At 43.1% G+C, this 23,858-nt stretch overlaps 2 protein-coding genes and 1 long non-coding RNA gene across 9 annotated transcripts in view; 1 reads left to right on the plus strand and 2 right to left on the minus strand.

The window, feature by feature from the left end:
- The window catches only part of MARF1 (meiosis regulator and mRNA stability factor 1), a 40,461-nt gene that overhangs the window by 5,779 nt on the left and 10,824 nt on the right, over positions 1–23,858 (plus strand). For 2 of the 3 annotated variants that reach the window (XM_030884039.3, XM_060284421.1), the window contains exons 3-21: positions 367–1,050; positions 1,807–1,981; positions 3,061–3,287; positions 4,358–4,475; positions 5,034–5,206; positions 6,721–7,146; positions 7,317–7,474; positions 7,563–7,721; positions 9,352–9,544; positions 10,261–10,439; positions 11,913–11,993; positions 14,562–14,798; positions 14,924–15,043; positions 15,748–15,926; positions 17,219–17,439; positions 18,198–18,340; positions 18,897–19,030; positions 20,136–20,338; positions 21,016–21,243. In XM_030884039.3, the coding sequence (XP_030739899.2) occupies positions 367–1,050; positions 1,807–1,981; positions 3,061–3,287; positions 4,358–4,475; positions 5,034–5,206; positions 6,721–7,146; positions 7,317–7,474; positions 7,563–7,721; positions 9,352–9,544; positions 10,261–10,439; positions 11,913–11,993; positions 14,562–14,798; positions 14,924–15,043; positions 15,748–15,926; positions 17,219–17,439; positions 18,198–18,340; positions 18,897–19,030; positions 20,136–20,338; positions 21,016–21,243 (4,038 nt within the window). The remainder of the gene's footprint in view (positions 1–366; positions 1,051–1,806; positions 1,982–3,060; positions 3,288–4,357; positions 4,476–5,033; positions 5,207–6,720; positions 7,147–7,316; positions 7,475–7,562; positions 7,722–9,351; positions 9,545–10,260; positions 10,440–11,912; positions 11,994–14,561; positions 14,799–14,923; positions 15,044–15,747; positions 15,927–17,218; positions 17,440–18,197; positions 18,341–18,896; positions 19,031–20,135; positions 20,339–21,015; positions 21,244–23,858) is intronic. The other variant, XM_030884040.3, reaches the window with a different exon arrangement.
- On the minus strand, positions 92–8,632 carry LOC115867683 (uncharacterized). The gene is made up of 3 exons (XR_004045225.2): positions 7,648–8,632; positions 6,367–6,442; positions 92–1,212 (listed from the first exon to the last, which is right to left on the minus strand). It is a non-coding gene; the product is annotated as an uncharacterized lncRNA (long non-coding RNA).
- The window catches only part of BMERB1 (bMERB domain containing 1), a 192,539-nt gene continuing 177,507 nt past the window's right edge, over positions 8,827–23,858 (minus strand). For 2 of the 5 annotated variants that reach the window (XM_060284423.1, XM_060284422.1), the window contains one exon: positions 20,111–22,308. In XM_060284423.1, coding sequence (XP_060140406.1) covers positions 21,967–22,308 — 342 coding nt within the window. In that variant the 3' untranslated portion in view covers positions 20,111–21,966. Of the gene's footprint in view, positions 12,421–18,470; positions 19,980–20,110; positions 22,309–23,858 lie in introns of those variants that run through there. The other 3 variants (XM_060284427.1, XM_060284425.1, XM_060284424.1) reach the window with 3 other exon arrangements.

Below are 23,858 nucleotides of genomic sequence, written 5' to 3' on the forward strand. Positions count from 1 at the left end.
ATACCACCTATTTTGTCTTCAGAAGACACTGAGAGGCAAGGGGAAGTTATCAAAGGGAAGACACTGAGACATGGTTGGTTAATCAGGCTTGTTGAATATGTAAACAGACCCCCTCCCCAAGTCTCTTAAAATTCAGGAAGGACACAGTTGTAATTTTAGTTGTCTGTTTCAATGTTCACCTCCTGCTGAAGAATGCTCCTGGTTTTAGCTGCCATTCCATTTTTGTGGTTGTGATTTTGTGTGGTTATGACGGAGTGATGTAGATAGGTTTGAACACTGTTTCCATTTTTTAATGCAATCAGATGTGAGTATCCCCAAGTCACTAGCCTCATAAAATTAATTTGTGTTCTGGTTTTCTTTTCTCAGAAAGATTACATGGAGAACAAGAAAGCTGCTGTGGAATTAAAGGATGTACCATCTCCCCTTCATGCTGGCTCTAAACTTTTTCCAGCAGTCCCACTTCCAGATATCCATTCTCTTCAGCAACCTAAAATACAGCTTTCAACTGTCCCCAAAGTAAGCTGCTGTGCCCATTGCCCTAATGACCCCTCCACTTCGCCAATGCGTTTTGGTGGTGGCGGTGGCGGTGGGACTGGTAGCTTGATTCCCCCAGGCGCACTGTTAGACTCGCAAAGCACCAGGACAGTCACGTGTCAGGTGGGGTCAGGGTTTGCTTTCCAGTCTGCATCTTCACTCCAGAGTGCCTCAGCTAGGAACAGTTTGGCCAGCGTTGCAAGTGACTTTCCCAGCATGTGTCTAGAAAGTAATCTCTCTCCCTGCAAACACCTGCCCTGTTGTGGAAAGCTCCATTTCCAGTCATGTCATGGTAATGTGCACAAGCTGCATCAGTTTCCAGCTCTCCAGGGCTGCACCTCCTCCGCTGGCTATTTCCCCTGTTCTGATTTCACAAGTGGGGCTCCTGGGCACTTGGAAGAGCACATTTCACAGTCGGAGCTAACGCCTCACTTATGCACCAACTCTTTGCACCTAAATGTGGTACCTCCGGTTTGTTTAAAGGGCTCACTTTACTGCGAAGACTGCCTCAACAAGGTTTGTATCTTTTTATTTGTTATGTTGGGTGCAGCTAAGGTTTGAGGAATGACTTTTTAAAAATACTAATGGATATATCTTGAAAAATATCTTTCTTGTGAGTGGGGTCAAAGACTCTTTCGTGATGTGGCTTTCTCCCCATCAGCATAACTCCTTCTGGTCCTGAAAGAAAGCAAAGGGTAAAATGGGAGGGACCATTCAAAAAAGTACAGAGTAATTATTTAGTTTATGCTCTTAGAGTCTCCTGTAATAAATCTACTTCTTACATGTGAACCTAGCTTGGCAAAGCCTCGTGTTCTGTTCAGTCTTTAAAGGCTAGAGCACAATTGTGATTTCTTATAGCTAACACTCACTTGATACATGGACCCATTCTTGTAAAACTGCATGTTGTCCCTTTGTAATAATTTGGGGAACTTGAAACTTGGTCTCAGTCACACCCAGTGTTCAGGTAAAGACGTTACTTCCTTTTATGTAAAGTGTGTCTGAGGGTCTCCACCGTAGCAGGCACATGGCCCAGAATGTAAAGGTCTGATCATGTGAATATCTTCCCTGATCATTTCAAGTCACTTTGGAAGTGAGTTTATGCATTGGTAGCTGATAGTTCTGGGAAAGGTGATTTGAAAATACGTTTTATCAGAGGTTAGCAGGTGGAAAGGAGAAACACTTAGAATGTGTTTTCAGTTGTTATGTGTAACTCTAGGTTCTGAAATAATGTATCTGAAACCTCCTCCTCTTTTTAAAAAAATTTTAAAACAGCCGGCAAGAAATAGTATAATTGATGCTGCTAAAGTCTGGCCAAATATACCACCTCCAAATACTCAAACTGCACCTGTTACTATTCCTCTGTGTAATGGCTGTGGAACCAAAGGAACAGGGAAGGAGACCACGTTGTTATTGGCGACCAGTCTAGGCAAAGCTGCTTCGAAATTTGGTAAATGACAGTATGGTGTAAAATGTGCATATTAGTTTTCAATACCTGATACTAACACTGCATTTAATCACCTTTAAAAAGATTCCTGTGGTTCTAAAGCTACTGTGTATGAGTCTCCATTTCCATCTCTTGGTAAAGATCTTTTTATCCTTATAGACCAATAGGTCAGTTGCCATTAATGTTGGGCTGATGCTATTTGAGACCAGAAGCTGTGTATAGAAAAATAAGGAGTATATTAGGAGAAATAAGTGCTGGAAGGGACTTGGTGTCAACTTAGGTTCATAATCACACTTGTTGGTTGTATGCTCCCTAGACGTACTTAGTATTTAGAAAGATTTAGCAATGGCTGATAAAAAACAGTATTTGAAAACCTAAGATCATTTCCCCAAAAAGTAATTGATATATTTTATCTTTAAAAAACATTTTTTAAAAACTTGAATCAGATACGAATGCAGTGTTAAAAATCATTTAAAATCAAGGACAAGGGAATTCCCTGGCGGTCCAGTGGTTAGGACTCTGAGCTTCTACTGCAGTGGGCACGGGTTGGATCCCTGGGTAGGGAACTAAGATCCAGCAAGCCCTGCGACGCAACCAGAAACAAACAAACAAACAAATGTGCTTTAAAAATAAAATCAAATCAAGGGTGATAACAACTTCATGGTCTGTCTCCTCTTCATTGTTCTCCCACACTGAGTTGGTAGACAAGTGCGGGTGGAGCATGAAGGTCAGGTCTCAGAGCTGCTGTGTCCATTCACCTATGTGTTAGTGTTCAGAGGAGCATAACTGGTCAGTGTGAGAACGCCTCATGCTTTGTCATGGATTTATTGTGGGCTTAAAGTGACTTGATCTTTAGATTTGTTCTCTCCTGAAAAATGGGAATAATCACTTAGAGATACTATGGCAACTTGGGGTTGTTTGTCTTATTAGACCAGCCATTGAGGTTGGTATCCTTAAATTTAACATCAGTCAATAATTTCATTTTCCTGCCCCTAAGAATGAGAGGTAGCTACCTGTTATTTTTATTTGAATATCTTACCTCTTTTTTACCATTGTAATTGAAAATGTTAACATTTCTTAAGGGTCACCAGAAGTTGCGCTAGCCGGACAGGTGCTAGAAAACTTACCCCCCATTGGAGTTTTTTGGGATATTGAAAATTGCTCAGTCCCCTCTGGCCGCTCAGCTACTGCAGTTGTACAAAGAATTCGTGAGAAGTTTTTTAAAGGCCACAGAGAAGCAGAATTCATTTGTGTGTGTGACATCAGTAAAGAAAACAAAGAAGTTATTCAAGAACTGAATAATTGCCAGGTAAAAAAAAAAAGAATTTTTATCTATTTTGGTAGAAGAATAAGCATGTGTGATTTTTTTTAAGAATTCTAATTGAAAATTTGTTTAATAATATGCATTTGTGCTAAGTTTGTAAATAAAGGAAAATAGCAAAAGATTATTTCTTAATTAGGTACTAGAAATCATTTAATCATGTCTGATCTTTCAGCAAGGCTGCTTATATGTGACTAGTGCTTTCCTAGTATAGTGGTTACATATGTATCATTTCCTTAGATTTTCATAACTGCTTTGTGAACAAGGCTCATAGGATTTATTATTTGGAATTTACAAATGAAAGGGCCCAAGAGGTGAAGCAACTTTTTTAAGATCATATGGCCGTAAGTGGATGAGCTTAGATTTAAATCCAGATTGTCTGACCCCAAAGTCTGTTCTCTTCAGCTGGAACCAGAATCAAGTTCTTTTGACTTTCAGACAAGTAATTCCATTGATATGCCATATTCCTGCCTAAAATTATATAGTTCTGTTCCTTGTAAAAACTAATAAATCCTATTTTGTATTGTATGTAGTTGAGGCACCTCTCAAACCTTTCCTTCCTTTGGAGACTTTAATATGAGCCTGATAGTTTTAACAGGAATAAACACATTTTAGCTCCCTTAGGGGCAGATGCCTCTCTTCTTCCACCACCTGATGGTGGAAGCCATAGACGACGAATAGAAATGACATCAAATACAGCCCCAAATTGTACCTTAATTATATATCATACCTCTGCCACCCACAAAACTGTTGCCAAAAGATACTAGAGAGAGCTAGTTTACTTCACATTTCACTTTCTTTTCTTTATTTTCTGAAAGGGGGATGGATGAAGCAGAAAAGCAGAAGATTACAGATGAAACTAGGGATAATGATCCAGTTAATTCGTCTGGAGAACTGAAGTTGAAATTATTGAGATTTGACTGTAATTTTTTTCCGTTCCTAAGTGGCAGTAATAATAAAAGTTTCCTCAAGAACTGTCTATTAAGAGGCAGGCAGAATGTGTAGTGATTTTCTAACCTCAGCTCTTTCTCATTTGTCCTTATTATAAATTAATGCAGGTAACCGTTGCCCACATCAATGCTACTGCAAAGAACGCTGCTGACGACAAGCTCCGCCAGAGCCTCCGAAGGTTTGCAAATACTCACACTGCTCCTGCCACTGTGGTTCTTGTGTCAAGTAAGTGTAGAAACATCTGCTAATTTCAGCTAAACTCACTGTGTGTGAATTATCATAGAAACCAAAATATGTTAAAGTAAAATGTGCCCCCAGAGACGCTGAAATACATAGGACATTTTATGTTTATCTTTGAAAACTGTTTAGAAAAAAAATGGGTCTACGTGGATTTCTGTATTTTTCTCCTTGGAACTTGATTAAGGATTCTTGCAGGGCCAAGTTTATTAAAGAAAATGTAATTTTTTTAATCCTGGGGTCCCCTTATTGCTAATTTTAAAAATCTAAGATGAAGTTGGGGCTCCTCAGAGTATTAACATTTGCTCCTTTTTACTACTGGAAGTAACGTGTCTTGGGGTTCAGTATAAGTATATGTAAAATTGTCTTACCGTGTTAATCCTTCTGATATGAAATGCGTTCCTGTTCTAGAAAGGGGTGGGGGTGGCAACTTAGAATATAATCCTGCCATTCCTTCCTTCTCAGTAGATGTCATTAGAGTTACCTCTCTCTGTCAGGTGTTTCTAATGTTTGGGGATGGGGGTTGAGCTGTACCTTGTCTTTCAGCTGATGTCAATTTCGCATTGGAACTTAGTGACCTGAGACACAGGCATGGTTTCCACATAATTTTGGTCCATAAAAACCAGGCCTCAGAAGCACTGCTGCATCATGCTAATGAGCTGATCAGATTTGAAGAATTCATTTCCGACCTGCCCCCCAGGTTACCAGTAAAAATGCCAGTAAGTGGGTTTGTGTTCTTTCTGCCATATTCTAGTTGAGATTACTGAGGCTCAAGACAGCCCTTCATAAGGGGTCTCCAAGCCCAGGTGAGGCTGTTCTTTGTAGTAGGCTGGCCAGATTTTGAAACAGGCCTAGAAACTTTCTTCTCTTACAGATATTCAGAGAATTGATATATATGCATTTTGCTTTTATTATTTTCACAATGTCATAGGGAACTGACTTTCAGATTTACCTTACTGACAGCCACTTGCCAGTGTCTACAAAGCTAGCAATGTTTTGTGCCAGGGGGATGGAAGTAATGGAATGAGAGTTATTACTCTTTTTGCTTCCAGGTTTTAAGGGTAAAGAATATGATGATGGTTTGCACATACTGGTGTGGTTGGAGTCAAATAAGCAGTGATAGTACAGTTGTGGCACTTAATCCTGAAGCTCCAGCAGGCCTCTGAGCCTGTTTTCTATGGTTGTGGTCCCTGGCATGCATGGGCACAATGAGGAGTAGTGGTCGCTACACCTGTAGCCTGGTAAGCCACTTGACAGGAGAAAGTGCACATGTTTCCAGCAGGCTGAGCATTTCTCATAGTCTTGTTTAGGATAAGAATGTTTACTGCAACACTGAGCTTGTGTTTAAGCTGTCTGGAGACTATATGTGCAACTTTTAAACAGTAATAACAGAGAGGAGCTATAGTGTGGATGGTCCAGAAGGGTGGGCAATCCCATTCATGAAATGCAGTTTTAACGTATTTTAATAACTTTAGGATTACAGAAGCACTTTAGGATTGATCTCACCCAACCTCCTCATTTTAGAGAGGAGGAAGTCAGCACTTAGAAAAAGTAAGCAAGCCGCTGGAGGTCCCACAGCGTGATGGCAGCAGAACGGAGACTGCCCCCCCGCCCCGCCCCCAGATTCAGGCATTTGCATTGTTGGCCCCACTGCATTGCTTGATACCCAACAAGATCAGAGCCTGGCCAGAGATTAAACACATGCTAAGGATAATCTGCAGTTGGGGATACCAGAGTCTGGCCCAAGAAGTAACATACACAGGCCCTACTTCAGGCTTTGGAGCTGCTCTGCTGATTCACTTTTGTTGTTCTTCATTATGTTTTTAAGTCTTTTGGCTATAGCTACATTTCCTCTATTTCGCTTGTGTTTGGCACTCACTTTTTTAATCCGGAAGGGCTTTAAGTCGATTGTAGTATTTTAGGTGAGAGATTGCCCACTGTAGAGATCCTTATTCCTTATGATTTACAAAAAAAAAAAAAAGACCGATTATTCAGTACATTCAATCTTGCCACATATTTTTTTCTCATTCACCAGAGTGATAATTTTAGATACATTTCTCTTTTTCCATGTTTTTCAGTCTAAGTAAGTTTACCCTCTCCCGTGGAAATCTCTGTTATCTCCCCTTCAAGGTCGCTAGCTAAAGTTTGGAGATCACTCATTGTTCTTCTTGTTTGTAATTGAATGTGTGCCCTCGAGTCAACCCACTGTAACACTTTTCCTCTGTATCAACAGTGCCAGACTCTACTCTATGTTTATAACCTACCAGCAAATAAAGATGGCAAGAGCATCAGCAACAGGCTCAGACGCCTGTCCGATAATTGTGGCGGGAAAGTGCTAAATATCACAGGCTGCAGCGCAATCCTCCGCTTCATAAACCGAGATAGTGCAGAACGGGCTCTGAAGCGAATGGAAAATGAAGATGTCTTTGGTAATAGGATCATCGTGTCATTTACTCCAAAAAGTGGAGAACTCTGTGAAACAAAGAGTTCAAACGCAACTGCTGATAAAGCGAAGTCTCCCAAAAAACTTAAGAATCCAAAATTGTGCCTCATCAAAGATACAAGTGAACCATCTTCCAGTGCCAAAGCCGCACCTGGAAAAGGGTCGCAGGCAAATTCTGGATCTGCTACCAAAAATACCAATGTTAAAAGTTTACAGGTAATTGTGATACCTCTTGCTTTCTGAAGTTTATGGTAGGTTTGCTTTCTTGGTCTCTGTTTTATATGCTCACTTGCTCCGAGGATACTCAAAGTCAAGTGTTTTCTGTGCAAGGTCTGACACATCCTGGGGGCTTAACTGTTAAACTCCCTTGCTCTGTCTGTTTTAAGGAGCTATGCCGCATGGAGTCGAAGACTGGCACTCGAAGCAGTGAGCCCCAGCAAGGCCACCTGAGGCCGGTGGCACCGCCTCACAGAAATTCAAGTGCTGCAGCGCCCACACCTAAAACGTCGGGGGTGGCAGAATCTGTTTACAAAACCAATCCAAAGTAGGTTCCGTTATTCTCCCTTGTAGCTGCTTGTCATGATGTGAAGGAAAATAAGTGACCTCTTCCCTGCAATGTTTCCCTCCACTAGAAAAGAGAACCTCTGCACCCGCAGTGTTACCAGTTCTCCTGTAGATAAAAAAGATAAAGAGGAGACTCTGTTCCAAGTGAGTTACCCGTCTGCTTTTAGCAAGTTGATCGCATCCAGGCAAGTGGGTCCTCTGCTCACGCCTCAGTCTTGGTCTTCTCGGTGAGTGGTTCTTGATCCAAGGAGTGGTTGTGTGCAGTAGAAGGGGTTATGAAATAGTTTGTTTAACAGAATTCAAGCAATACACAAGTGCATATTTAAAAGAGAAATCTTCCACCCCTCCTCCACCAGTCCCCTTTTCCACTGGTAACGATAGCTAACATTTGGGGGCAGTGATTCTTGCTGTTTCTCCCTCCTCCACGTGGGAGTCTTGGTAAGCAGAGGTCAGAGAGAGAAACCTGTCCTGGAGTCCTTGGGCAATGATGGGAGGCACATTATGTTCTTACCATGTCCTCATGGCTTCATCATGGGCCTCATGCTGAGGAAGAGGCCCAAACGGACACGCATTGGTTATTCTTATTCGTGGGGTAATTACAGGAAGCTGTTTGAGGAACGAGGGTCTCTGTAAACAACCTTAACACCGACCTTATTTAAGCTTTCTAAACTCACTCCAAGTAATTCTGGAACCTTGGAAAACAGAAGGAGCTCATGCATCCCATGAGCTCCTTCTAGCATTGTATTTGTTCTTCTGAGTTGGTGAAGACTCACTATAGAACATGACTTTGGACCTGTCAAATGACATGTACAAACTCACGTAAAAGACTTCCTTACGTGGAGAAGGGCCGCAATATATGAGCAAGAATATCTGGCTTGGGATTTCCCTGGTGGTCAGGTGGTTAAGATTTGCGCTTCCACTGCAGGGGGCGTGGGTTCAGTCCCTGGTCAGGTAACTAAGATCCCACATGCTGTGTGGCACGGCCAAAAAATAAATCAAATAAAATGTCTTTATATTTTAAAAATATATTGGGAATTCCCTGGCGGTCCAGTGCTTAGGACTCCATGCCTTCATTGCCGAGGAGCCGGGTTTGATCCGTGGTCGGGGAACTAACATCTCGTAAGCCACATGGCACAGCCAAACACACACACACACACACACACACACACACACACACGCACACACACACACACACACACACACACACACACACACACACACACACACACACACACACACACACACACACACACACACACACACACGGCTTTTTCAGAGCCAGGGGGAGATAAATGATTTACATGGATATTGCAAGCTAATTTCCTAAGAAGAAATGCTCAGTGTCCTAAGAATAAATGCACAAAGTGGAAAACTAATTCATTAGGCCTGCCTGTAATTTCTGCCGTTAGCTTTAAATAATCCAATAAAAGGATATTGAGTATTGTTTTTTTTGTGGTACGGGGGCCTCTCACTGCTGTGGCCTCTCCCGTTGCGGAGCACAGGCTCCAGACGCGCAGGCTCAGCGGCCATGGCTCACGGGCCTAGCCGCTCCGTGGCATGTGGGATCTTCCCAGACCGGGGCATGAACCCGTGTCCCCTGCATTGGCAGGCGGACTCTCAACCACTGTGCCACCAGGGAAGCCCGATATTGAGTAATTTATTTGCTGTTAATAAGGTAGTCAACAGGTCATATTTTTGACAATGAGTCTAAATCAGTGCATGTTTAAGATAAAAAAAAATTGAAAATCAAATTGTATTGCGGGAAGCTGTTTTTATATAGCTTCAAACAAAATCTAAATGGCATAAGCTGAATAAATAGAATAACAATTTTTAAAAATAACCTATGTATGTTTTAAGCAGGAGTATGTCTCCAAACCTCTTAAACAGAGCATCCCCGCTTGCTTTCAACGCTGCAAATTCGAGCATTGGTGCCGACTGCCCAGACCCATTTGCAAATGGTGCTGATATCCAGATCAGCAACCTAGACTACAGATTGTCCCGGAAGGAGCTGCAGCAGCTCATGCAGGAAGCGTTTTCTAGACACGGCAAGGTAACCTTTTCACTCTTGTTCTTGCCTTTGTTTTACCCCTTGCTGGCATTCAAGTTGAGTGCACGTAACTCAACACATGTAACTACAGGCAGAGTGTAAGTGTCACTCAACGAGTTTGAACACCTTCCTTTTTCCTCTGGCCTGCTCATGGTGGTGCTGTGTATTCTGTTTTTAGGATACAGCCCAAGAGAGCAAGAAGCCTGGCATAGAAGCACTTGTGGTCATGGGCAGGGATTTCAGTGGCTCTTCGGGAAATAAAACACTGATGGGTTTTAGTTAGCTCTGGCTGCTAAAATATGGAAATAGGGTTCTAAAATGATATTGGCTGTTTTTGTTAATGTCTTACGGTATCTGATTCAGTTTTTAGGTGCAATTTGCTAAAAATGCACCTTTTACTGAAACTTAAGATGGCTATGCCCCAGGTTTTGGCAGGGTCTGGAAAAGACGCAAAAGACTCCTTACATGTGTTGGCCCCTAAGCCTGCCTTGGAGAGCATTGTGTGCCAGAGCACAAGGCAGGCTAGGCTGACGTCACATCCCTGAAGGTCACCCATCCTAGCTCACTTAGGTTCTGGTCAGCGGAAGTGCACAGTTCAGACAGGTTCCCTCACGGCAGCACTGAAGCCCACAAACCAGTTGCCTAGTGAGTCACCTTCAGTTTTAAGAGGACAGGGTTCTGGGTAGATCCGCATTCTGTTTTCCTTTTTACTGCTGCAGGTGAAGAATGTTGAGCTCAGCCCCCACACAGATTATCAGCTCAAAGCTGTTGTTCAGATGGAAAACTTACAAGAAGCAATCAGTGCGGTGAATAGCCTCCACAGATACAAGATTGGCAGCAAGAAGATCCTGGTCTCACTTGCCACGGGAGCTGCTAATAAATCACTCTCTTTACTGAGGTAAAGAACAAACAAGCCGTTTATTTCAGGAAATAACATTTTGGCCCAAAAACAATTTTAGAAATAATAAAAATAGATTTTATCCCATTCCCAACCCTCTTGTGATGATCACATATGCAATAAATGCTTTTTCTCCCTTGATAGAGTTAGAAATAAGGTAGAAGTTAGAAATAAGCTAGCTAGAATAGTTTACCCTTGTTCAAGTCATTAATCAAAGATGAAGTACAGCTTAAACTTGGCAGGCACTTAGGAGTAAAATAATATGCCACATATCTAGAACAGGTTCTAAAAATAGTAGGCCTCTACAATAAAAGTTTATAAGCCTAGAAAGTCTGAAGTATTACCTTCCAATCTTAGTAGAAGGTGGATTTGTCTATAACACGTAGATCTACAAAGCTGTAAGCTCTCAACTTGCAGATATATCTTTAACGTCACATAGACACCCAGCCCCGTAAGTCTGCATTACGACTAGACTAATCTTAGGAATCTAGTGATGGTTTTATTCATAATATGCTTTTGACACACAGCACCCTATAAGTTTAAGGTGTACAGACAGTATAATGATTTGTGCACCAGGAACTAACATACTGTTTATAGGTCAATTATACTTCAAAAAACAAGCCAACAGACTTATAGAAAAAGAGATCAGATTTGTGGTTACTAGAGGTGGGGTATGGGGGAAGGAGGAATTGGATGAAGGCAGTCAAGAGGTACAAACTTCCAGTTATAAGATAACTAAGCACTAGGGGAGTGATGTACAACATGATTAATATAATGAACACTGCTGTGTGTTACGTATGAAAGTTGTTAAGAGAGTAAATCCTAAGAGTTTTCATCACAAGGAAAATAATCTTTTATTTTGTGTCTATATGAGATGATGGACGTTCACTTACTGTGATGATCATTTCATAACATACACAAGTCAAACTTCACCATCATTTTAAGTTATTTTTTAATTTCCTAGAATAAAGATAATACTCATTAAATATAATTTTAAAATTTCAGAAACATAAAAGAAGCAGGAGACAAAAAAATCATCCATAATCCTATGGCTTAAAGCCAGTCACTCTTAACCAGTGTATTCAGTTGTGTATCTTCAACTGTGGGGATTCCTCGCCCATCTGTCTGTTAGAACTGCGCTGTGGCAGGAGACAGTCAAGCTCTTGTGCCCTTTGCTCTGAATTAATAAAGTGTCTCAGTGAGTAGTCAGTGTCTTTCTGATAAACAGGTGTGCAAAGCCCTATGCTTGAGTCTGATAAAAATCCCAGTATATGTGACTAAATATTGTTTAATTGCCTTGTTCCTGAAGTCCGTTCTTTAAGTTCTTCTGGAAGATCAACTGAGATATAAATGGGTATGTTTATTTTGCATACACATGATGGTAATCAATTTTATGAACTCTGTTTTTAAAATACAACTTGGAACGGAGAGGAAGTCGTCTGTTCTCTAATGGACTAAACTTTTTTCTTGCAGTGCAGAAACGATGTCCATTCTTCAGGATGCTCCTGCCTGTTGTCTGCCTCTTTTTAAATTTACAGATATTTATGAAAAAAAGTAAGTAAGGGTTACTTTTTTCATTGATCCAGCCAGTACTGATGGGTGACTTCCATGCATAAAACTGGTAGCAACTCTTAAGGAACTAGCAGAGGAAATAAGACCAAGACAGTGGTGTTCAGATTGAAATTCCAGTTTTAACACACATTTGAAGAACGTCTTTCATTTTTAGCAAATTTAGACCTCAGTCCCCAAAGCTGTACTTTCATCTTTTCCACTTGGCTGATGAGTTTTGTTATTCATTGTGTGAAAATTTTCAAGCACCTTCTAGACTGTAAGCTCCAGGACAGCAGGCACTGTGTCTGACCTAGCACCATGTCTTCAATGCCCAGTGCTCAGTAGACGCTCAGCAAGTACTAGTGGAACGAAAGGCTCTGTGGAGGGTGCAGAGCTGGAAAGACAGCCCTTGTCTTTGGGGCTGTTATGTCTGGAAGGGAAAAGACACTCGCCATATATTGTATAGAACAAAGAAAACTATCATTACAAAGGAGGAGTAGGAAGGAGAAAAGGCCTTGAGGTTACAGAGGGTGGAAGGAACCAGGAGCTTGGCCATTATCCCGTGGATAGTGGGAGCCACTGAAGTATCGGAGGAAGGAGGGGAGGGGAGAGGTGTGGTGGTGGGAAGACTTCAGGCAGTGGTGGTGTTTGAGCTGGAGTGAATGGGGAAGGGAGAGAGACACGGGGGAGTGTGTGCACCAGTCCCGGCTCTGAGTAGACGCTGTCGGAACAGAGGGAACTAGACACCACAGAAGTTTCAAATGTCAGTGAAATTGGACTTAGTAACTAGTTTTATGTAGCAGGCAAGGTAAAAAGTAGAGGTCAGTTTGATTCTGAGTTTTCTGCCCTAGGTGACAGGGAGGAAGTTTGTATGGTTAAACTGGAAATAGGGAAGAAATAAAGAAAGCTTGTTTAGGAGTTACAGTGCGGTTTTTTTTAATTCATTTATTTAATTTTGGCTGTGTTGGGTCATCGTTGCTGTGCGAGGGCTTTCTCTAGTTGCAGTGAGCGGGGCTACTCTTCATTGCGGTGCACGGGCTTCTCATTGAGGTGACTGCCCTTGTTGCAGAGCATGGGCTCTAGGTGCGCGGGCTTCAGTAGTTGTGGCATGTGGACTCTAGAGCGCAGGCTTAGTAGTTGTGGCGCATGGGCTTAGTTGCTCCATGGCATGTGGGATCTTCCTGGACCAGGGCTCGAACCCATGTCCCTTGCATTGGCAGGTGGATTCTTAACCACTGTGCCACCAGGGAAGCCCTACAATGAGTTTTTGATCTTGGCTTTGGGCATATGAGTTTTAGGGGGCTATTGGAATATCTGGGCAGAGAGTTCAGGTGGTCTTCTGCACATTTGGAGTCCCTCAGTAAAGAAGTCAGCTCTGAAGATACGGCAGTTATTTGCCTAAAGATGATCTTGAAAGACCTGGGAGCAGATGAACTTAGAGGAGAGGGAGAACTAGAGAAAGGGCAGAACTGGGTGGAATGCAACCAGGGACAGGAAGCCGGTGAGAACCCAGAGGCCAGAGTGTTATCAGGAGGGTGTGGATGGCCTGAGAACATGGTGTGAGGTTTGGGGTGGAGGAGGAGGAGGCCACTGGTGACTTGAGAGCCAACTCTGAAGAGTCCTGTGGAGACAATCCTGGAGGGAAGGGGATGGCAGACTGGATGGTGAAACAGCAGAGGCAACTCCTGAGAGACCAGCTGTTTCCATTATAGGGAAGACGCGAGAGCTCCAGACTGAGTGAAAGCACAGAGAAGACTGGACATAAGTGGAGTGGGGCAGTGTAGGGGGTGGGGGCTGGAATTTGAGACTGGTGTTGGTCATGGGGCGATATGAGCGTGTAGGCAGGGCACTGGGAAGAGACCATTGGAGCAGCTAACATTTAATGAGCACTTACTCTGTGCTAAGCTGTCTCCATACATGCCACATTTAATTCTCACGTCAGCCCTGTGAGGTAGGGATTGTCACCCCATTTTACAGATGGGAAAACTGAGGCCTGGATTGGTTATATAACTTGACCAAGGTCACATAGGTTGAGTCAGAATTTGAACTCAAATCTGTCTTCAGATCCTGTGCCTTTAAGCTCCAAGTATGAAAGACACAAGTCAGGGTGGTGACTGGGGAGTCCAGTCTAGTGTAGGTCGGGGGCTGAAGCATAGGGTTAGCTGAAAAGGGGTATACCTCGTCTGGGGAGAGGAGCAGAGATGGTGAGAAGTATTACAGAGGGATTTGGAAGTGAAGGGGAGGCCAAGGTGAAATGGGTCATGGCTGATAGTTTTCCATCTCAGAAAATTAGGTGAGGCATTTACAGAGACTTGTGGGGTCGGAGGCTAGGTACCAAATGATATATATAATCACTGTAATGGGCAATGGGCCAGGGATGACTGGAAGGGAGTGCCGAGCATCACTGGTTTGATGGTGAATAAATTTATAGTAGAATTATCCCAGTTTTACTTTTCAAAGAGAGAGGGGAACCATTCTTGGTTATAGAGCTTTATCTAAACAGGTCAGGAATTTCTGTACAAAGAAAAACGTTCTCTTTAAGTCAGCATCTCTCTCTTTCCTTGCTTTTAGGTTTGGACACAGGTTGAATGTGTCAGATTTGTATAAACTAACAGACACAGTCGCAATCCGTGAACAAGGAAATGGCAGACTGGTGTGTCTCTTACCCAGCAGTCAGGCCCGCCAGAGCCCCTTGGGGTCTTCCCAGTCACATGACGGCTCCTCAACAAACTGCAGCCCAATTATATTTGAAGAGTTAGAATATCACGAGCCTGTCTGCAGGCAGCACTGTCCCAATAAGGATTTCAGGTAGATTGCCCGTTTCCCTTGAGAAGTAATCCTTTTGTAAAAGGTCGTGGAGCATCTGTTAGAATTACCTTGGGAACGTCTTAGACCACTGAGAAATGTCATCTGTTTTGTTCTCTTTTCGGCAGTGAACATGAATTTGATCCAGACTCTTACAAGATTCCTTTTGTGATTCTCTCGCTGAAGACGTTCGCGCCCCAGGTTCATAGTCTTCTGCAGACACACGAGGGCACCGTGCCTTTATTAAGGTGACCGTGTCAAAGCCATTGTGACACCTTAGTCCTCCTCTTTATAGAAAGTCCGCCACCTGCCTGCACCTCTCCCCAAGCACGCACTGTACCAGGCTTCAGCCTGACGTTTTTAGGTACCACTTGTAGTCGAAGTGTATCTGAAATGGGATCCATTCACTCGATATTTCAACAAGAAATTGTGTTTGTGCTGAATTTTAGAAACATCAGCATGAATAGGGCAGATTCTTCTCCACAGAGAAAAGATTATTAGAAGTGCTCTGCACAAGTACTGTGAGAGAGTGCACGGTCTCAAATAGTTGTAGATTTCAACGTTTGTAGGAGAAAAGTATTCAGAAGTCCTTTCAGCCACACCATGGGCCACGTGGTAGGCTTAATAGAGGGGCCAACACAGAACCAAGTTGCCTTAAAACCACCGAACTGATATGTTAGAGGAGGTTGAACTTGCAACCCTGTTGCCTTATTTTTAACCCCCTCTGCTAGAAAATTGCCCAGGAATTTTTGATACCATCAGAATGCATCAAAGAGAGAAATGCCACAGTGATTGCCTCTCTAGGACCTTAATTTAACTTTGAAACCCAGATCATGGGCATCTTAACAGAAATTATTTATTAATGGATGTGTTAAAATAAAGGCAGGCGTCTGTTTGGCAAGTGCTTTGCTTTTCCATTATTTTAATTAACCTGTTTCTCCCCCAACTTCAGTTTTCCAGATTGTTATGCCGCAGAGTTTGGTGAACTAGAAGTAGTGCAGGAAAACCGAGGAGGGGGTGTTCCCTTGGAACACCTCATCACCTGCGTGCCAGGTGTGAACATCGCCACTGCACAGAATGGCATCAAAGTAGTTAAGTGGATTCACAACAAGCCCCCGCCTCCAAACACAGGTAGGTTTCAGGTATTTGGTCCAGGCTGTTGGCTTTTCTCTTAAAGAGCAGCACTGTTTGCCTGTCATAAAACACCGTGGGTGTCTCCTTTGATCTTTTAAAAACTCCAGAGTGCTAAAGGTTTGGCAGAGCTAGACTTTTGGAAAGTACCAGCATAAATTATTAAAAAATTTAAAATCCAAATTCCATAGTTACAAGTCTCTCTAGTTATCTAATTTTGTAAAGGTTTTTTGGCTTGCCCTTTAAAAATAGTTTTAGCTATTTGAAGGAAATATCTCTGAGTATTTACTTTGGAAATTTATTTTGATCAAAATTTATGACTTTGATCAATGTGAAAATAGATTTAACTCTAAATGTAAGGGACTGGGATATTTGAACCGAGATTTGGATGAGTTTCTGAGCTCTGGCACCCCCTGAGTTGCAGGTGTCTAATCCTGCTACCTGTGCACAGCACTGTGAATTGTTGCCTTCATATCTACTCTCACTTCTCTTTGGCCCCCAACACTTCCTCCTTTTCTCCTCATCCTCTTCTCCTCCCACCTCCCCCTTCCCTGTAGGAAGAAAGGTAAGGATAACAAGCGAGCTGTTTGTACCAAAGCTTCTTCCTACCTTTCCCCTCAGGCCTACACCCTCCCCATCCTGTCTTGTTATGCTGCTCCCTCCTTTCCCCTGTGTCATTAGCCCACTATCCCCTTATAAAGGTTTCCATCTGATTATTTACACTTGTATAAATAAAATAATTAAAACTTCTTAATTAGATGAACATTCAAGATAATTGCAAAAACCTGTTTCTTAGTTTTATCTCATGCTAGTTTTACATCACTGCTTTCCATAGTTTCCTAGACAACATTTGCAGCCCCTCTCTGGGTTAATTAGGCCCTTCTGGGCTACCTGCATGATGACCATTTATAACTTTGTTTCTATGGGAAAGTATGTTAGTGACCAAGTTACAAATTGATCTTTGACATACAACCAGTTTATAAGCTGGAAACTACCTGTGTATCTGCACTTCCCTTTTAAGTTCACACTATGGTGAACCATGCTTTGCTTTGGCAACTTGACTTCGAGAAGTAGTGGGGAAGCATTTGCCAGCCTGTAAAGAAGTTGGGCTAGCCTGTTGGTTATAGAGGACCTGGGTTTAGCAGCTGAGAAGTAAAGCGACTGTTTGGTCTTGTGTGCTCGGTCATTATTGAGTTCAAGCATGGGAATGCAAGGTTAGTTACTTTTCTTTCATCGGCTGCAGTCATGCTTTATCTCTTGTGCCTGTTCCTTTTTTTTCCCCCCATATTTAGATCCTTGGCTTCTTCGTTCTAAAAGTCCTGTGGGTAACCCCCAGCTGATCCAGTTCAGTAGAGAAGTGATCGATTTACTGAAGAGCCAGCCATCCTGTGTCATACCGATTAGTAATTTCATCCCATCTTACCACCATCATTTTGCAAAGCAATGCCGGGTATCAGACTATGGATATTCCAAGCTGATCGAATTGTTAGAAGCAGTGCCTCATGTGTTGCAGGTAAGGAGTGCTAAGAGCTTATTTGTTTAACAGTGGAAATGTTCCTCCATGGCTTTGGCTATCTCCACCAAAGAAACAGGGTAGCTGGTAACTTAATGCCTAAGAAGTCAGCTCAGAGCAAACATCCTGTAAAAACTTCCTTTATACACATGTTTTATACACGATGTGGCTTCTCAGTTTTTCAGAAAGCTGTGAGTTTCCAAAGGAACTCCCTAAGTGCACCGAGGAGTACTTTCCTTCTCATCTCTATAGACTGCCCTCCTTCCTCCTAGCAGAGTCCTCTCCAGAATTGTTCCCTGTTACACAGGAGCTGCTGTAACGCGGGCTTACCTTTCTTATGAAGGAGTTCAAGACCAGTTACTGGGCTGGAGCCTGACAGTGCTTCCTAAGGAGTCTTTGCCTGTTAACTTAAGGTGTTATAATAGCTTCCCACTTGTAAAAATGGCCTGCAAAACTTGAGCTGTCTTTTAAAGACAAAATTAGTTGCCCAGGCTGATAACATACTTTTTATTTCTGTATTCATGACTATTTAGGAAAGAGTGTGCAAGGAAAAAAGGGTCCCAGGCACGTGAGCAGTTGTTCATTCTGACACCTACGTTTTGTTGGTCTGTGTGTTTCAAAATGCAGATATCATACGTAAAAGGATTTGTTCTCTGAGAGTGGTAACAGAGAGAGAGAGAGAGCGCGCACCATCAAAAAGAAAGTCAGAATCTGCCAGGGTCTCATGAGTATAAATAACCAAAGTGTTTGGTTTGCAGATTCTTGGAATGGGCTCCAAACGCTTGCTGACCCTTACCCACAGGGCCCAGGTGAAGCGCTTTACTCAGGATTTACTAAAACTACTCAAATCCCAAGCCAGCAAACAAGTCATTGTGAGAGAATTCACGCAGGCTTATCATTGGTGAGTTGATGAGAAGGGAAAAAAATGAAAGCAAATTTTATTTTATTTTTAGTTTCTGCTTTATGACAAAGTGAATCAGCTATACATATACATATATCCCCATATCTCCTCCTTATTTTTGTCTCCCTCCCTATCCCACCCCTCTAGGTGGTCACAAAGCACTGAGCTGATCTCCCTGTGCTATGCGGCTGCTTCCCACTAGCTATCTGTTTTACATTTGGTAGTGTATATATGTCCATGCCACTCTCTCACTTTGTCCCAGCTTACCCTTCCCCCTCCCCGTATCCTCAAGTCCATTCTCTAGTAGGTCTGTGTCTTTTTTCCCATCTTGCCCCTAGGTTCTTCATGACCATTATTAGTTTTTTTGGACTCCATATATATGTGTTAGCATATGGTGTTTGTTTTAAAAATGATAGCAAATATTTTAAAACACTTGTTCTCCCAAATTTAAAATAATCATCTAACTTCTCCATTTAGCATTCTTTTGGAAAACTTATAAATTATTTTAGCAAATGCTACTTCTCATTCTTCATCCATTTCCATGGTTAAAACCTAGGTGTTTCTCAAAGGACTGGGATGTCACCGAATATGGTGTTTGTGAGTTGATTGATATCGTATCAGAGATTCCAGACACAACCATCTGCTTGTCCCAACAAGATAATGAAATGGTGATTTGTATCCCCAAAAGAGGTATGTGACTTAAATTTGCTGAAAGAAAGTTGTCTGTCTCAGTGGTCATTTTAACATGGAATCATACAAGGGATGCACTTTGCCACTCCTTCTCTGTGATTCCTGAAGATTCCATGGAAAGTGCAGCATGAAAACTGCTCTGCCAGGCAGTGGATCCTAGCGTCCTCAGAGTGGGGAAGCCACTTGTCAAGAAGAAAACCAGGCTATTTTTTCAGAATTCACTCTAAGAGGAAAATAGGGTGTAACGAGCACTTTCTGAAAATGTCTCCTTCAGCCTGTCTCTGGCTGTTTATGCTGTAATTATCCACTTGAGTCAGTTACCGTGGCTGTTGCTTGTCTCTTCTTTTTAACTCTGAGATAACACACTTGAGAAGGAAAGAAGACTCAAATGGATGTTTCATCTTCCACGTTTTAGTAGTTCCAGTTGAGGTCTGGGGTGGGAACTAGGACAGAAAAATTAAATCTACACACAGTCGTGTTCTCCCGCCCTTATCAGTCAGTGGGTCTTAAAATGTGCTCTTGCAGAACACTGATGTCCATGAAATCATAGTATTCCAAAGCTAAAATGACTAATGCCAGTCTTTTCATAATTCTAATTTAAAATTTAATAGAAACAGAAATCTAAGTTTAAACTTTTCTCTCCTGTGTTTTTGTTAAACTTTTGGTGCCTGATACTCTTTGCTGCTAGCAATTTTAATGAAGATCAGATGAATAAACAAAGCATGTTAATATCCAGAAGTGTGGTTTAGTAAAATAATTTCTAGATTACTTTTTTAAGTACAGAGACATGTATGTGTGTCATGTTCATATATGTGGAGTGGGTGTGGGGAGGTGGAGGGGCTAGAGAAATTATTTCTAGTTTGTAAGCTGAAATTATATAGGTGTGTATTTGTGCGTATGTGTATCATGACTTCCTGGTGTTCTGCTCTTGATTGAATTTGAAAACCATCTGGAAAGAGAAGAGTGTGTTTGTTTTAGGTTGTGTGTGTTTGGAAGGCAGAGATGGTATCTCTTGTAACCAGTGCATAGGACTAACTACACTAATAATGTTAAGCACAAATGGATAGAAGAAGATTGTGGTTTATGGGGTTTTTTTTTTTTAAAGAACGTACCCAGGATGAAATAGAAAGGACAAAACAGTTCTCCAAGGATGTTGTAGATTTGCTGCGACACCAACCCCATTTCCGGATGCCCTTTAATAAATTTATCCCCTCTTACCATCACCACTTTGGCCGGCAGTGCAAACTCGCATACTATGGGTTTACCAAACTACTCGAACTTTTTGAAGCCATACCTGATATTTTACAAGTAAGTGAAGAAATTCTAATTATATCTTTCAGAAAAATATAAGGGGGAATTAAAAAAAAATTTTTTCAGACCTGTTTGCCTGGGCAGTAGGGAGTTATGAAATAGGATGAAAATTTGAAATACTTCAGTCAGAGAAGCTGTGTTGTTGGCTTCTTAGTATTTTTAGGTAAATGTGGTTTTTCCTTCAATAAAGAAATCATTCTTCAGGTTAGTTTTAGGTTATCTGTTGAGAAAAGGATTACATAGTTTGTTTCATAAACTGAATCTTCTCTCATGAGCCCCGTGTTTTTCAGATCTCTTCTGTTGGAGGTGGGCATGAGTGCACGAGGTGACGCAAATGCTTGGCTGTTAAGTCATCGCTAAGTTAAACCAGATTTCTGTTGTTGATTTTTATTACTATTACCATCTTTGACCCCTGCAGTGCTTAAAAATTTTTTTTGTGTGTGGTAAAATACCTACCTGCCCATTTTTAAGTGTACAGTTCAGCAGTGTTAAATATGTTCATATTGTTGGGCAGCTAATTTCCAGAACTTCCTAATCTTGCAAAACTGAAATTTGACATCCCTTAAAGAACACTGAAGTGCTTCTTAGTTCCTAATTGTATATATTTTATGCCATTTAATCCCGTGAACAGTCATAACTGGTTCTCCCTTTCCTCCTCCTGTGTGTTTTCCAAGGTATTGGAATGTGGAGAAGAAAAAATCCTTACTTTGACAGAGGTCGAACGGTTCAAAGCTCTAGCTGCCCAGTTTGTTAAACTCCTTCGGTCCCAAAAAGATAACTGCCTTATGATGACAGATCTGCTTACAGAATATGCTAAGACTTTTGGTTACACATTTCGTCTCCAAGACTACGATGTCAGTTCAGTTTCGGCTCTAACACAGAAACTCTGCCATGTTGTAAAGGTAACATTTTTTTTTTTTCCACGTAGTAAGACTTGCAGTGGCATAATCCTCATTGGGATGTTTGTGTGTGATTTAGCATTTCTGTATTTACACCTTGCACTGCTTACTGTTGTTTCACAACTTGTGTTTTTAATACGTTTTTGGGTAATAGGAGATGACTTGGGTTTGGCAGTTTAGATTTTTGGTCTTGCTTTTGTGTGTCTTTTAGTGGCCTCACCAAAATAATGTCTTTGTGAACATTTGCGAAGTCGCCAGTTTATCCCAGGGTGTTTATTCTTGGGTGTCTCAGTCTCAGTCCTGCTGACCTGAAGTTGGATCCTTGTACACAGATCTTTGTCTCCGAAGTTTTGGGGAGACTGAAATCACAGCTCTCCTTTCCGGATTCTGACTCACTTATGGAGTAGGTTTAGGAGCAGGCTGGGGCTCAGAGTTGCCTTGGTTGCTGGAGAGGCCGGACTGAAGAGGGTGACTGCCTCTTCTTCCCCAGCCTGTGCTGAACTGACCCTTGCAGTCCTGGGCAGCGCAGCTGAACAGTGTGCAGGCTGCGTCCACCACAGGACCAAGAAAACTCACTACAAGGAGGAAGAAGTGGAAGGAAAATGTACGAAGTGGTGGCATCGCCAGTCACAGGTCTGGAAGGAGTCTGTTTCTATGCTGGGCAGTTAGAGGAGGAGGACCCTTCGTGGGAGGCAGGGATGCAGAGGCCGGAGAGCAGGAAGAACACTAGGAGTGGAGAACGTCCAAGGCCAAGGACGAGGAGCGGTCGGCAGCACCAGGTGCTACTGAGAGGGCAGGTGAGACAGGACTTAGTGACCGCGGGGCCAAGCTGAGTGCAGGTACGTGGTGCTGCCGGCCGGAGCAGGATCGGCGCCAGTGATACGGGACCGCAGCCGCACTGAGTGGGCTGAGAAACGAGGAGACGGCGGGGGCAAGACATTGGCAGCTGGTGACTAGACAGCTGTTCGGTTTGTTTGCTTGTGAAGAAGAGCAGGAGACTGCGGGTCTGAGCCAGCGAGTGCTCGCTGGCTGTTCTTTCCAGTCGGGGAGCCTGGGCGTGTCTGAGAGCTGCGGAGAAGGCTCTGTTTGAGAGAGATTGATACACAAAGGCCAGAAAGGGTGGTGGGGTGAGGGTCCTGAGGGAGCCAGAGGCGTGGGAATTGGCATTCAGTGGAAGGAGGGACAGCTCTGATGTTAGTATTTTGACAAAAGGGAAGCGGGTAGGGTGGAGGCGGATGTAGGGGAGTTTGATGTGTGTCACCAGGAAAAGAGGGAATTACCTTCCCAGAGCTGTTCCTCTGTCAAGTACAAGGTGAGAGCAACTGCTTAGAGAGAGGGAGAGAGAGACGGGATTCCAGACCGAAGAGCTGAGAAGGTCTGAATTGTCAGTGGTGAGCAGGAGAGGGGCCTGATCAGGGAGGCCGTAGGGGTGCTGGGAGCGTGGAGCTTCCCGGGGCTGAGTGCACGTAGGCTTCCTGTGGAGACAGTGGAGATGTGGCTGCTTGGGTACAGACTCAGGGAAAGCAGAGCGTTGGGTTCAAGGTGGGATTTTGCCAGATGGGTGCAATGAAAAGACATAGGGAAAAGGAGTGTAGCTAAGAGTATTGACAGGAATGTTCATGAATTAATGGCCTATCAGTGCCAAGATGGATAAAAGAGGAAAAGTGAAGAAAAGAGAGGGCTCGTGAATCGGGAGGAAGTAGGAGTCCATGCTGGCAAAGTTGAAGAAACATAAGAATTGAGCGTTCGGATCGCCTTCTTGTCTCCAACCCTGGCATCTGCTTCAGGCAGGACGTGTGGGAGGTTCGAATGAGTGATTCTGGAAGTGGGCCGTGACAAGGTCCCCAGTGTGGCCTGGGGTGGGGTCTGGAGTGGAACTGAGTAGAAGAGAATGTCATTGGAGATGAGAACTTAGAGGAGCTGAAGGCCCTGGTGTGGGACAGGCCCCCTGGATGTTCATTTGCTCAGGGTGATGGCAGTTGGAGGGCTTCGGTGGATCGGAAGACTAAGCCATGACCGCCGACTGTGATGAATAAGGGCCGATGACCGGGACGTTCGGATGTGAGCATTAAAGTGGGAAAAGATGGGAGCGGCTCCAGCTTGCTACCCTGGTTGCACATTGCGTGCAGTCTCCCGGGGAGCTTCTGGGAAATACTGAGGCCTCTGTGATTCTTATAGAATGAGGCCAGGTGTGCTCTGAGCCTCAGAGCACAGATAAGCTCGTGAGGTGATTCTAATGTGTAGCCTGGGTCGAGAATCAAGAGATGTATCTAAGTAGCATCAAGCAGGTTTTTATTTTTTCTTCTTAATAATAGTCTGGGCATCTAAGAAGATGACGCGGACTCCCCTGGGCTTGTATCTGTTGATAGATTAAACCCCAGGTCTGTGAGGAAATCCGTAGTGTGAATCTTCACAGATCAATAACCACGACGAGTGGAGTCAGGGTTGACCCACCAGCCTCCTGCCCTGGCTCTGGGTGGGCGTCGGCTCCAAAGACAAACTGGTGCTGAGCTGGCTCCTCAAATGCCACCCACCCTCTGCCTCCAAGGGTCCAAAGCCCCTGAGCTTGACCTGTGGTCCTGGCTGGAAATCAGATAAAGGAGAAAACAGCCGTGATA

Source organism: Globicephala melas, chromosome 15 (genome assembly GCF_963455315.2).
Source record: "Globicephala melas chromosome 15, mGloMel1.2, whole genome shotgun sequence".
Taxonomy (NCBI): Eukaryota; Metazoa; Chordata; class Mammalia; order Artiodactyla; family Delphinidae; genus Globicephala; species Globicephala melas.